General features: G+C 37.2%; 1 protein-coding gene across 3 annotated transcripts in view; it reads left to right on the top strand.

The window, feature by feature from the left end:
- Fam169a (family with sequence similarity 169 member A) overlaps nt 1–12,658 on the top strand; it is a 60,708-nt gene that overhangs the window by 14,187 nt on the left and 33,863 nt on the right. The window contains exons 1-2 of one of the 3 annotated variants that reach the window (XM_087209590.1): nt 377–401; nt 9,936–10,115. The exons of 1 other annotated variant lie outside the window; for it this stretch is intronic. In XM_087209590.1, the coding sequence (XP_087065716.1) occupies nt 9,941–10,115 (175 nt within the window). In that variant the 5' untranslated portion in view covers nt 377–401; nt 9,936–9,940. Of the gene's footprint in view, nt 1–376; nt 402–9,935; nt 10,116–12,658 lie in introns of those variants that run through there. One more of the 3 variants, XM_087209589.1, reaches the window with a different exon arrangement.

Here is a 12,658-nt window from a genome sequence, read left to right as displayed (position 1 = left end):
TTTTCATCATAGACATCTTTTACTTCCTTGGTTAGGTTAATTCTCAAGTATTTAATTTTTATTGATATTTTTAATGTTACTGTTTTGTTTTTTTTTCTTTTTTTTTCTTTTTTGTTACCAGGGATTGAACTCGGGTCCTTGTGCTTGCATGGCAGGCAGCGGAACCACTGAGCTAAATCCCCAGCCCAGTGTTACTGTTTTTGTAATTTCTTTCTTAATGAGTTCATTATTGATGTACAGGAATGCTATTTATTTTTGTGTGTTGATATTTTTCTTTGCTTTTTTTTTTGAGTCAGGTTCTCACTGTGTATTCCAGGCTGGCCTTGACTCACTTATAGCCCAGGTTGGCCTTGAACATGCTGCAATCTCCTGCCTCAGCCTCCTGATCACTGGGATTACATGTATGTGCCACAATATCCAACTTGTGTGTTGATTTTGTTTCCTGCTAAATTGCTGAATTTGATTATTCATTCTGGGAGATTTTTGGGTCTCTTGTGTAGAGAAGCATGTCATCTGCAAATGATGATTATTTGACTTCTTCCTTTCCTAAACATATCCCTCTTATTTCTTTCTTTTGCCTAATTGTTCTGATTAATGTTTCGTAGGTAATATATTGAACATGAGTAACAAGAGTGGACATATTTGTCTTGTTCCTGATTTTAGAGTGAAAGCTTTCAGCTTTTCCATTTAATATGATGTTAGTGGTAAGTTTGTCATAAATGGCTTTTTTCAGATTGAGATAAGGTCCTTTGATACCTATTTTCTTTACGGTTTTTACCATGAACGAATTTGTCAAAGGCTTTTTTGGCATCTGTTGTGATGATCATGTGGTTTTTGTCCTTCCTTCTGTTTATGTGATGTAATACATTTATGGATTTGTATATTTTAAACCATTCCAAGTAGAGATGAAGCGTACTTGGTCATGATGTGTGATCTTTTTGATGATCTTTTGCATTTTATTTGCCAGTATCTTGTTGAGGATTTTTGCATCTGTGTTCAGTTTAAAGAGCTTGGCCTGTAATTCTGTTTTTTGGTTGGGTCCTTTTCTGGTTTTGGAATCAGTGTTAATGCTGTCTTCCAGGAATTACTATGGGAGTACTCCTTCCCTTTCAATTTGATTAAAGAACGTGAGGAGTATTGGCACTAGATCTTCCTGAAGCTCAAGTGAATTGTAGAATTCAGTGGTAGATTCATTGGGTCCTAGGCTTTACGTAGTTGATAGGCTTTTTAATTACTGCTTCAATTTCATTGCCTCTTATTGGATTATTTAGGATTTTTGTGTCTTCTTGGTTCAGTTTTGGTCATTCCTATTTATCTAGAAATTTGTTCATTTCTTCTGAATGCTCCAATTTATTGGAATACAGATTTTCAAAGTAGTTACTAATAATCTTCTGGGTTTCAGCAGTGTTTATGATTTCACCTTTTTCATTTCTAAAGTAAAATTGTCTTTTGAAGTAATAGGAGTTATTAAAGGAGCTATTTTAGTAGTCCATTTGAGAAAAAGACCCAAACTAGGAAAGTAGCAGTAGGAATAGAGAAACACACACAAGGGAGATTTTCCAGTAGGCAGAGTGTAATGACTTTATTGCCCATTTGTAGAGAGGCAGGGAAAGAGCCAGAGATACATCTGGGTAGTTTGGCTCCTGTGCCTCGCTATTGGTAAGAGGCTGTCGACTAAGACTTCGATATAAAGGGAGGAATAGATTTGATAATTCTGAGTTCAGCTTAGCCTCAGAAAGTTCAATATTCCCACAGGACATCTAACTGGTCATATGTAGTTAGAAATATCTTAGAGGACATGGGGGAACTGTGCATATTTATGTGGTGCCCAAGTCAATGTAATTTTTCAGAGTGGAGATTATTTAAAGTGAGTGTGCATTTGTGAATATTGATGTGAGGCTATAAATGACTGAAAACAGCCAAACATACACTGGAAGGGAGTCTGCCAGCTAAGAGTACTCACCTAGGACTTGAAAGTTCATTTCTAAAAGTTGAAAGGAGTTGTTAATATGCTGGGAGATAAGATAAAGAGGAAAGTTAGCTGAGGCTGATAGTGGTCCACCAAACACTTGTGCTTCTTTTTCACTATTGAAGTCATTGGCCAGCAGCTGCCAGGGTCAGGGATTATGGTTTGTAGTCACTGTTACATCCACATCTACATAGGTCTGTGTGACTAGTTCTTCCCAAAGTAATGAAAGAAATGTGTGTGACTCCTGAATAAGGTGATTTAAGGTGGCCTTCCTTTTCCTCTGTCTGCTGAGTGTAGACAACTTTGGAGGACACAGGACAGGGAAGGTAAGAAGATAAGATAAGAAGGATAGAAGATAAGAAGGAAGCTGGGTTCCTGTGGTGGTCTTTCTCTGTGGTAGCCCACTGACTGGTGTATCCCAGGATTTCCGTCCTTGTTAGCCTGCTTCAACCAGGAGAACACAGGACATGTAACACTGCTTGTGCTAAACCTACGAGGTCGACAGTTTCCATTTTGGTGCTTTCAGCCCAGTCACTGTGTGAGAAATAGAACTGCCTCAAGATCTCAGCCAGGGCCCAGGGGGCAGCTGGTACCTTGTGAGAGGAGATAAAGAGAAAGTGAATTTTTGTTTTAAGTCAGTGTGATTTGGGGTGGTTTATAAGGCAGTAGTAGGTAACTAAAACAGTTAGTGGATGATTTAAGAGCAAAACTATCCACCTTTCAGGAACACCTGCTGGGATTGTTAGTTAAATAGAAATGAAACTTTTATCATGTTAAGCTGTCTTGGTCTGGTTTCTTAGAACAGCTAGCATTACTTTGATTTATAAAGCATGAAGACTGTAATTAGAATTTATTACCTAATGATATGCGATGCCTCTCACCCAAATATAGTCACATTATTTGTTCGGAATTCACTTTATATGTGTCTGTGGAGATGTTCCCACATTAACTCCCTCATGAGGTTAAGGTTTTATGAAGGTGAGGGAAGACATTCCTGGATGGATAAAGAAGAAATGGTGATTCCATGAGAAAAAGCAGCTATTCAGTTACCGAAGAGTTATTTGTGCATGAATTCTGTACATAGATCCTGAATCATATTATTGAAATTTCCTTTTTTGGAGGGGTACTGGGGATCGAACTCGGGTCCTTGTGCTTATATGTTCAGAAGTTATTTTTAGGTGCCATGTTGACAGAAAAGCAGAGAAAGAGGAGCAGGAGAAACAATGAGAGGGAGAAAGAGTAATAAAAATTTTCTAAGTTCTTACAGAACTTAAATTTTAGAGGAGATCGCAATTAACAGACAAGCACTGTCAGGTGCTGTGAACAAAAGTAAAGAAGATGAAAATAGAGTGTATGTGGCGGGGTGGTGATACTATTGTAAGCAGAATGCCTAGGGAAAGCTTCTCTGAACTCAGTGATAAAATAATGATATATATGGTTTCTGAAGAGATTTTGAGGCAAGAACTGAAAAGGCAGATGCCCTGAGGTGGAAACAAGTTTGGGATATTTCAGGCCAGGTAACTAGACCACAAAGAGTGAGTGATAAGACCTTTGAGAGAGGTAGAACCTGTGTCCCAAAAGTTCTCCAGTTCAGAAGAGAATTTGAGTTCTGTTCTGTGGTGATGGGAGACCATGAAGGGTTTTGAGAATGGGGTAGCATCATCTGATTTGCCTTGTAAAAAGGTATGTGGCTGCAGTATTGGGGTGCAGAAGGATGACGGGGTTAAGAGTTACGCTGGCTAAGACGCTGTTGTGGAAGCCCTGGTAAGACTTGACGGTGGATTGGGCAAGGGAGGAGGCAGGCCCAGTGGTGGGTGCCACTGTTACAGCTGTGGAGTTTCTAAAGGATTTTACATGGCCTGAAGGAAAACAGTCAAGGATGAGTTGTGGGCTTTTTGCTCTCAGTATATACAGATTTACTGAGAAATTGGTATACAAGGGGAGGAATTAGTTTTGGGGTTGACTGCAAAATCTGATTATGAATGGTTCATTGGAGTTACATGCATAAATTGCTATTTTTATTTACATTTTAACATTTTTGAGGTATTTATATATCTAATCATTCATCCATTTAAAGTGTATGATTTGTTTTAAGATGTTCTCAGAAGTGCAACTGTCACCATAATCAATTTTAGGTAATTTTCATTATCCCAAAAAGAAGCTCAGTATTCATCAGCAGTCATCCCACATGTACTGCCCTTACCAGGCTCACAGCCCTTGGCAACTACTAAATACTGAATAGTTGTATAAATAGATTCATAAAATATGCAGTTTGTTGTGTCTTGCTTCTTTTACTTTGCATATTCTTTTACCTTTGCATATTTTCAATTCTCATCTATATTACAGCATGTATAAGACAACTATATTATCTTTATCAGTTGATGGACTCATGGATTGTTTCTGCTTTTTGGCTATTTTCAATAATGCTGCTGTGAACATTTGTGTACAAGTGTGTACATTGTGAATATATGTTCATTTTTCTTGGAGTATATACCTCGTAATGGAATTGCTGGTCATATCGTAACTCTGTGTTTGAGGAACTGCCACTGTTTTCCAAATCAGCTGTGGCATATTAACATTCTTAGCCAGCCCTATGTTACATCCATTGCAGTTTCTCTACATCTTGGCCAACATCTGTTGTTATCTGTCTTATTGATTATGGCCAACCTAGTGGTGTGTGAGAGGGCATGTCATTGTCATTCTGTCCTGCATTTCCAAAAGAGTTACAGATGTTGAGCATCTTTTCATGTCCTTATTGGCCATTGTATATCTTTAGAAAAATGGTTATTCAAATCATATGCCCATTTTTAATTGGGTTACGTAGGGTTACGGGAAAACTTTTTTTCCAGCTTTATTGTGTTACAGCTGACATACACAAAACTGCTCCATTTAAAATTTACAGTTTGTTGTGTTTTGACATATATGTATGGCTGTGAAACCATCACCACAATGAAGATAGTGAACATATGTTATCTTCAAGGTTCTTTTTGCTCCATTATAATCTCTATTCTTCCCTAACCCTGTTTACCTCCAAGCACATACTTATCTGCTGATAGATTAGAATTTTTTTTCTAGAATTTTATATGAATATGGTCACACAGTATGTATGTACTCTCTTTTTAAAAAGTATACAAATAAGTGGTTTTTAGTATATTCACATAGCTTGTACAACCATCACCACTATCTGATTTTGGAACATTGTCATCACTTCAGGAAAAACCCTCATCCATTAGCAGTCATTCTTCATCTCCCTTCCCCCATAACCCTTGCAAACTACCAATCTGTTTTCAGTCTGGTTATTTTTCTTTCTTCTGTCTCCTTTTTTTTGAGTTGTAGGAGTTCTTAGGGAATTTTGAGTAAAAGTCCCTTGTCTAATACATAATTTGAAAATGTTTTCCCCATTCCATGGGCTTGATCCCATTTTGTTTTCTTGACTGCCTAATAAAAGGCAATTAAGTCTTCTACCTTTGTTTTCTTCTAAGAGTTTTGTAGTTTTAACTCTTACATGTAGGTTTATGATCTAGTTCAGTTAAAGTTGTGTGTGGTTCAAAGGAGCCCAACATCATTCTTTTGAATATGTGAATATTTAGTTGTCCTGGCACCATTCATATTTTTCCCCATAAGTTATCTTTGGTGCCTCTGTCATCACTTGATCATAAATATGAGCGTTTTATTTCTGGACTCTCAGCTCTGTTCCATTGATCCTTATATCTATTCTCTTGCACTGTTTCGATTACTGTAGTTTTGTAATTTGAAATTAGGAAGTATGAGTCTTCAACATTGTTCTTTGCCAAGATTGTTTTGGCTGTTCAGAATTCTTTCCATGTGCATGATTTTAGAATCGGCTTGTCAGCTTGCCAATTTTTGCAAAAATGTCTAGCTGGGAATTTCAATCTGTAGGTCAGTTTGGGAAATATTGACATTTTAACAATCTTAAGACTTCAGAGCCATGAATTTAGGGTGTTTTAAAGTTTCTTTTAACACTGTTTATTGTTTTGAGTAGATAAGATTTACATTTAAATTTATTCCTAACCAATATATTAAAAGCGGAGTTGTTTCTTAATTTCATTTTTTGATTATTCATTGCTGACAATGAATACAAATGATTTTTGTATACTATTTTGGTATCCTTTAACTTTGTCAAACTTCTTTGTTCTAGTGGTTTAGAGAATTCCTTAAAGGTTTAGTATATATAAAATAATGTCATCTGCACATGTACTTTTGCTTTTTGCTTCCTCATCTGAATGCCATTTATTCCTTTTTCTTGGCCATTTACCCTCACTAGACCCTTCAGTGCAATACTGAATAGAAGTGGTGCAAGTAAACATCTTTTTCTAGTTTCTTATTTGGGCAGAAATACCCGTTTTTCTCTCTATTAACTATAAAGTTACTGTGGGGATTTTGGGTGTTGTGATTTGTCAGATGCCTTTACTTGGCTATTGAGATGATCATGTAGCTTTTGTTTTAGTTACATTTGTGTAAACTCTTCCACTCTTGATCTTGGAGTAAGTGTCATACAGAGGTTGAAGGTAGAAATTAGTGGCCATTAGGATTTGGATAAATGGCACAAGTCTTGGGACTGGCTAAAGAGAACAAGGCCAAAGATGTGACTTTGAGGAATATAAATACCATGGCTACCATGTGCAGTGCTAAGTTTAATTTGATTTAATAAATATAATGAAAACTTCACATAGTGCAGCAGGCTGTGGCTTTGCTTTACTAGGTAATAGTGCTGCTGTTTGCAGCTGTTGATGTGTCTTAAGAATCTTTGGTAACATAGGAAGTTTTTCTGCCCTTTATTTCATTACATTTGTATAAGAATTGACTCCTGGAGAATTAAGGTATAGGCGAAGGAAGAGGGCCAGTGTGGTGCTTTTAAATAAACATGTATGTGGCAGGTAAATAGTAAAAGAACTTTAAACTTCCTAAATACTTTGTTCCATCAACCAGCTATTTTAATGTTACTCTTAAAAGCTAGAATTTACCCTTTGCAATCTAGAAGGAATGTTTTTGTAAAATCAAAAAATGAATAAAACTTGTGGGAAAGTTCCTTCACATAATTACAGTAGTATTCTTTTGTAAGGAACTTGAAGCATGCACAATAGTTAACAACAATAAATCTTCAGACTTTGTGTTGAGAACTAGATCTTGATTGTGCTTTCCTTTCTCATTTATTCTTGCTTTCTACTTCAAACTTTGCCAACAAAATATCATCTCAATTTCGTGATCAGTACTACAGTCACTAGGAGAAAACCCTGATTTCAAGGCATTAAAAACTGGTCACATTAGCTTGTTGGTAAGACTACTTACTAGATTCAAACAAAAAACTTAGACCTTTAGAAACAGCCTAACTACATGCCAGCAGCTAGGATCTGTGTATAACAATGTGTATTGCCTGTTCTAAATTTAAATTAATTGATAATCTTGGAGACTTATAAAAAGCTACTGAAATTCTCCAATTAAATCACAAGCTACAGACAATTCATATTATTTGGTTGAACTGAAGAAAAGTCTTATTGTCATGGTCAACTCCTGAAATGATTGGTAAGTCAGCTTGTGAGATGTTATCTGATATTTTGTTTCTTATTTGAACTCCCTTTTTAGAATTGTCCAAAGTCATGAATAATCTGATTAAAAATAATAGATTATTTTATTTGAGGCAAAAAAAGAGGAGAGTATTGGTTGATAACTGAATTCTAAAAATAATGGAAAGCTGAAAACTATTTTAAGATACATTAGAGAAGTTAAGACATCTATTTGGATGATCAGAACTCAAATTATTTTTCTTTAATTCATTTTTAACATGAAAAGTTCATTAAAAATTGGGTAAAATAATTTTAAGCAGTAGATTAATCTTACCAGAGCACAAGGCTGGCCAAAACTATAAGGCAGCCTGCTTTGGAATATTTACATGATAAGAAATTAAACTTTGCAGGAGAACTTAAACCATCCTAGTAAAGTGATCCTAGCACATAGAGGCTAAAAGTAAAACAGAAACCAGAAAAGAACAAATTCTTTTCAGTATGTTCTCGTATAGATGAAAACATAATGCAGGTTGTCAGTGGAAAGGGTCTTGGGTAAGGATGTGCAGGATCTGTGTGTTCACAGCACCGTCCAGGAGGAGATGGAGGTTTGAGAGTGGAATCTGGCTTGGCCAGTGTTCCCTAGGCCGTTGCCTCTGGTGGCCTCCGCCCATGCCCCAGCAGCTCACAGCTGGGGTCACTTGTAAGTGGAACTCATTTTTGTGGGTTTCAGTTGACAGTTTCAGGTTTGCATTCTCAGGGGTGATGGGTCTTTTTGGTAGGCATTGGTTGGGGCAGAGGCCCAGGATTTCTTCTCCCCAGAGTCTGTCCTGTGTGATCACCCATCCCCGTACCTGGTCCCATGAGTCACTCTTATTCACTGTTCTCTTTGGGTTTGTAAACAGCCCCAAACTTTTGCATGTTTCGTTGTTGTTTTTATTTTAGTAGGTTTTTGTTGTTGTTGTTCGTTTTTTGTGACAGTCTAGCATAGTTCAGGCTGGCCTGAACTCACTATGTAGCACAGGCAGAACTTGTGGCAATCTCCTGCCTCAGCCTCCCGAGTGCTGGGATTACAGGCAAGCACCACCATGCCTGGCTATTTTAATAGGTTTTTTTTGTATTGGGGATTGAACTCGGAATCTTGCACTTGTGAGGCAGGCGGCAGCACCACTGAGCTAAATTCCAGCCCTATTTTAATAGTTTTTAATGAAAGTTCTATGTTCTTTATTTCTACATCTTCTCAATTGTTTCTTTTATTTGCGTTTTTCTTTTCCTTCTTGGTGAGATTTGGCTCTGTTCCAGGATCTTTTTGAGGTCATTGTCCTGTTTGCCCTGTGGTAACAACCCACATAGGCAGTTGTGCCATTGGCCTTTCTCGCTGCACTTATTTAGTTTAGACGATGCACTTCTTCCTGTAAACCTGGACTGTTTGCCAGTCTGTTGACCTTAATAGCATGTTCACACAACCTTAACACATCCTGTTGGATGGGCAGAGTTCAAACATTGTACTTCTGTCTCAGCTCTTTGCAAAAGGGTGAAGACAACAAACAGTCTTCCTGCAGATGCGGAAAGGTGCATTGAGATGTCTTTTCCGTTCTTTCTTCAGTCAGAAGTCACAAAGGGATTGAAATTCATGTTGGCTGCTGCTGCTTCAAGGACAACAGGCTTAAAAGGCAGATGATCAGAGCCATACCACTGGGGAGACAGATTTAGACACAGTTTCTCCTAACCTTAAATACATAGACGTGTTTAGAAATACCTCTACCACAAAATGTCTGCTGACCGAACCATTTCTAAGACAAATATTTCTGATTAGTCCTAATATAGGCCTTAAAATTTTGGAGCATGAATTCACTTCTTTACCACCATCAAGTAGATTAAAATGAAGGTGAGCATGGTGGCTCCTACCTGTAATCCTAACACTTAGAAGGCTGAGGCAGGTTCCAGGTTAGCGTAGACTACCAAGTAAGACTGTCAGAGAGAGGGAGGGGGAGGGGGGAGAGAGGGGGAGAGAGGGAGAGGAGAGACCACGAGGGGAGAAGATTGAATGTTGGGGTTGTAAATTTGGAATTAAATACTTCATGTATTAATAAAATCATCAAATGCTCTAAAATTTTGAAATTTTGTTAGTGGTTGAGTTTCAGAATTATGTCTATAGATGGTAATAATATGTATAATATGTAGCCAAGTTTTTTTTTTTTCCCAGAAAATAGAAATGGCTATTTGTCCTATATTAAATAGCACTATTGGCAAACATAAATTACATGGTTCTTATCGCATGTAACACGATAACGTAATAACAGCTGGAAAATGGAATTTATGCATTTCTTTTAACATTCTTCTTGATGTAATAAAAAAGCAAATGATTTTAGAAAGGCAACTGTTAACTTGTTCACTAAATGTATATATATTTTACTCTTGGGTTTTTGTTCTTATTACTGCAGGAAGTATGCGTGCTTCATTTCTTACCCAGAGTTACCAACTGCCAGTTCTTGATACCATGTTTGTAAGAAAGAAATACCGAGGCAAAGATTTTGGACTTCATATGCTGGAAGATTTTGTTGATTCCTTTACAGAAGATGCACTTGGCTTGCGGTACCCTCTGTCTTCTTTCATGTACACAGGTAGGTGGACCAAGGTGAAAATGTTAAGTACATCTCAGTGTCACTTCCAACTTGTTTCTCCAGAATTTTGTAAATGTTTATGTTTCAATATTAAGAAAATTTGGAATTTTGGCCCTTTAGGGCATAATTTTGTGAATGTGCCCTTGTTTCACATACATGCTTTGAGGGGTGTCATAGCCTTTAAAAAGAAACCTAGATATAACTCACATAGGAGCCAAATAGCCTTCATAGTTACTTTTTCAAAGAAAACTGGGGAGAATGATGTCAGCAGAATGGTCAGTTTAGATAATGTGAAAGAGTGGCCTTGTTACCCTTTTAGAACAACCTCTTGAGAGTAAGGTCTCCCATCTTTTTGCATGCCCAGAAATAACTTGCGGCAATTTAAGATACATACACAGGTTTCTGGCCTCATTTGCAGAAGCTCTGGTTCCTAAATTGGAGCCAGTTACCTGCATTTTCAGCATGTGCAGGTCATCTGTGGACCCGATCTTGAAGAAAACCTGCTCTAGATACTGGGCTTCCAGCACCTAGAACATTGATTTATGATCTTACTAACCCTGATGCCATGAATCTGGCCACTGTAAATGAGCTGGCTTTTTTTTCAGGCTGTTAGGCTTTTTACTTTGGGAATAAGATTGTAAGGAGGACAATCACTTCAAGGCTGTTGAAGTGTGTTCTGAAGTTGTAGAAATATTTGACAATATTATGTCATTAGTATACATAATTTAGTGGCATAGAAGTGATCAAGGGGAATTACAATTAAGAGTCCTTTGCTTTTCTAGTTCACACATCTGAGTAGTCACAGTTGTGCCGTTGTAACTGCTAATACCAGAACATTTTCATTACCTAGAAGAAACCTTGTACCAATTAGCAGTCATTCTCCATTGCCCCTCTTTTTCTATCTGGCAGGTACCCATTAAGCTATTTTCTATCTCTCTGGATAGGCTAATTCTGGACACTTCATGTCAATGGGATCATAAGGTTTCAAGATTCATCTATGGTGTAGCGTGAATTAATACTTTATTTCTTTTTATAACTGAAAAATATTGCATTGTATCCATATACTACATTTTATTCCAAAGTTATCACATCATTTTACATTCCCATATGCAGTGTATGAGATTACAGTTTCTCCACATTCTCACCAAGCTTTGTTATGTGCAATTTTTTTTTCTAGTACTGAGGATTGAACCCAGGACTTTCACACTAAGCTAGCCCCCCACCCTCCTTTGAGACAAGGTCTCCCTAAGTCAGTAACATGCTAGACTGGGCTTGAATTTACCTCATTCTCCCAGAGTGCTGGGATTACAGGTGTGTACCACCATGTACAGCTTGTTTTGTGCATTTTTAATTATAGTTATCCTAGTGGATATGAAGTGCCATATAATTTTGATTTTCATTTAATGTTGAACAACTTTTCATGTGTTTTACTGGCCATTTGTGTATTGTTCAGAGCCTTTGACCATTTTTTTCCCCCTTTGGGCTGTCTGAAGTAGCTATTTAAATTAACGACAGCAACAAAATTCTAGACACCCAAAAGATATGAAGAATAAGGTAGCAAATGCTCATTTACCATTCAGCATGCACCATCATGAGAAATGTGATATTGCCAATAGAGCTGAAACCCTGCTGTGCATCCCTATCCAATTAAACTCATTCCTTCCCTTCCTTAAGATAGGTAGTGTCCTCAGTTTGACATTTACTTTTCTCATACATTTCTTAGACTTCTAGTCCATATGTGTATATCCTCTGACAACATATTGTATTGTTTTACATATTTGAAAACTTTATGTAAAAATATGTTCTATAAATTCTTCTGCAGTTTTGCTTTCTTTATTAATCATTATGTTCGTGAGACTCATGAATTCATGAGGTATATTCATTTTTAATGTTTAGTATTCCGCCCCCCCCGCCGTACCAGGGATCGAATTCAGGTCCTTGCGCTTGCGCAGCAGGCGGCGGAACCACTGAGCTAAATCCCCGGCCCCCAATGTTTAGTATTCTACTGTGTGAATATATCATCTGGCGATGTTTTGAAAACCATAACAGATTTACTTTTGCATTTGTGTAAAGCTCATACAACTTTTTTCTTAATGAAGTAAGATTTAATCCTGGAAAATAATTTATTTGGAAACAGACTATAATTCACTTGATTTCAATCTAACATCAGACTTTTTTTCTTCTGAAAAATCTACTTTTGTTCTAAGCCCTCCCCCTTTTAATATCAAAAGTGATCCAGGAAACTGGAACCAAATACTGCATGCCCACCTCAAATCTTGTTTTCTTTGTAGCCTCATGCTCTATGTGAGAGTGGGATGGGTATTGTATGCCCTTGATCATTCTGCAGTGGATTCTCCTGATTGCTGCCTCACTGAATATGGGGAGGAATGCAAAGACCTCTACTGTATCCAGAGTTCCTTAATACTTTGTCTTTTCTAGGATTCTAATGAAACTAATTGCATACCGAATTAATTACGTAGAGGTAAGGGTTGATTTCTTTTGTCACATAAAGTCTTAGTGGGCTTCAGCTTTTCATTTTTTCT

The sequence above is a fragment of the Heterocephalus glaber genome, unplaced genomic scaffold, assembly GCF_053883595.1.
Source record: "Heterocephalus glaber isolate CG9 unplaced genomic scaffold, H.glaber_assembly_v1.0 deba00001056, whole genome shotgun sequence".
NCBI lineage: Eukaryota > Metazoa > Chordata > Mammalia > Rodentia > Bathyergidae > Heterocephalus > Heterocephalus glaber.
Note: the sequence above shows the minus strand (reverse complement) of the source record. Positions and strands in the feature narration are given on the sequence as shown.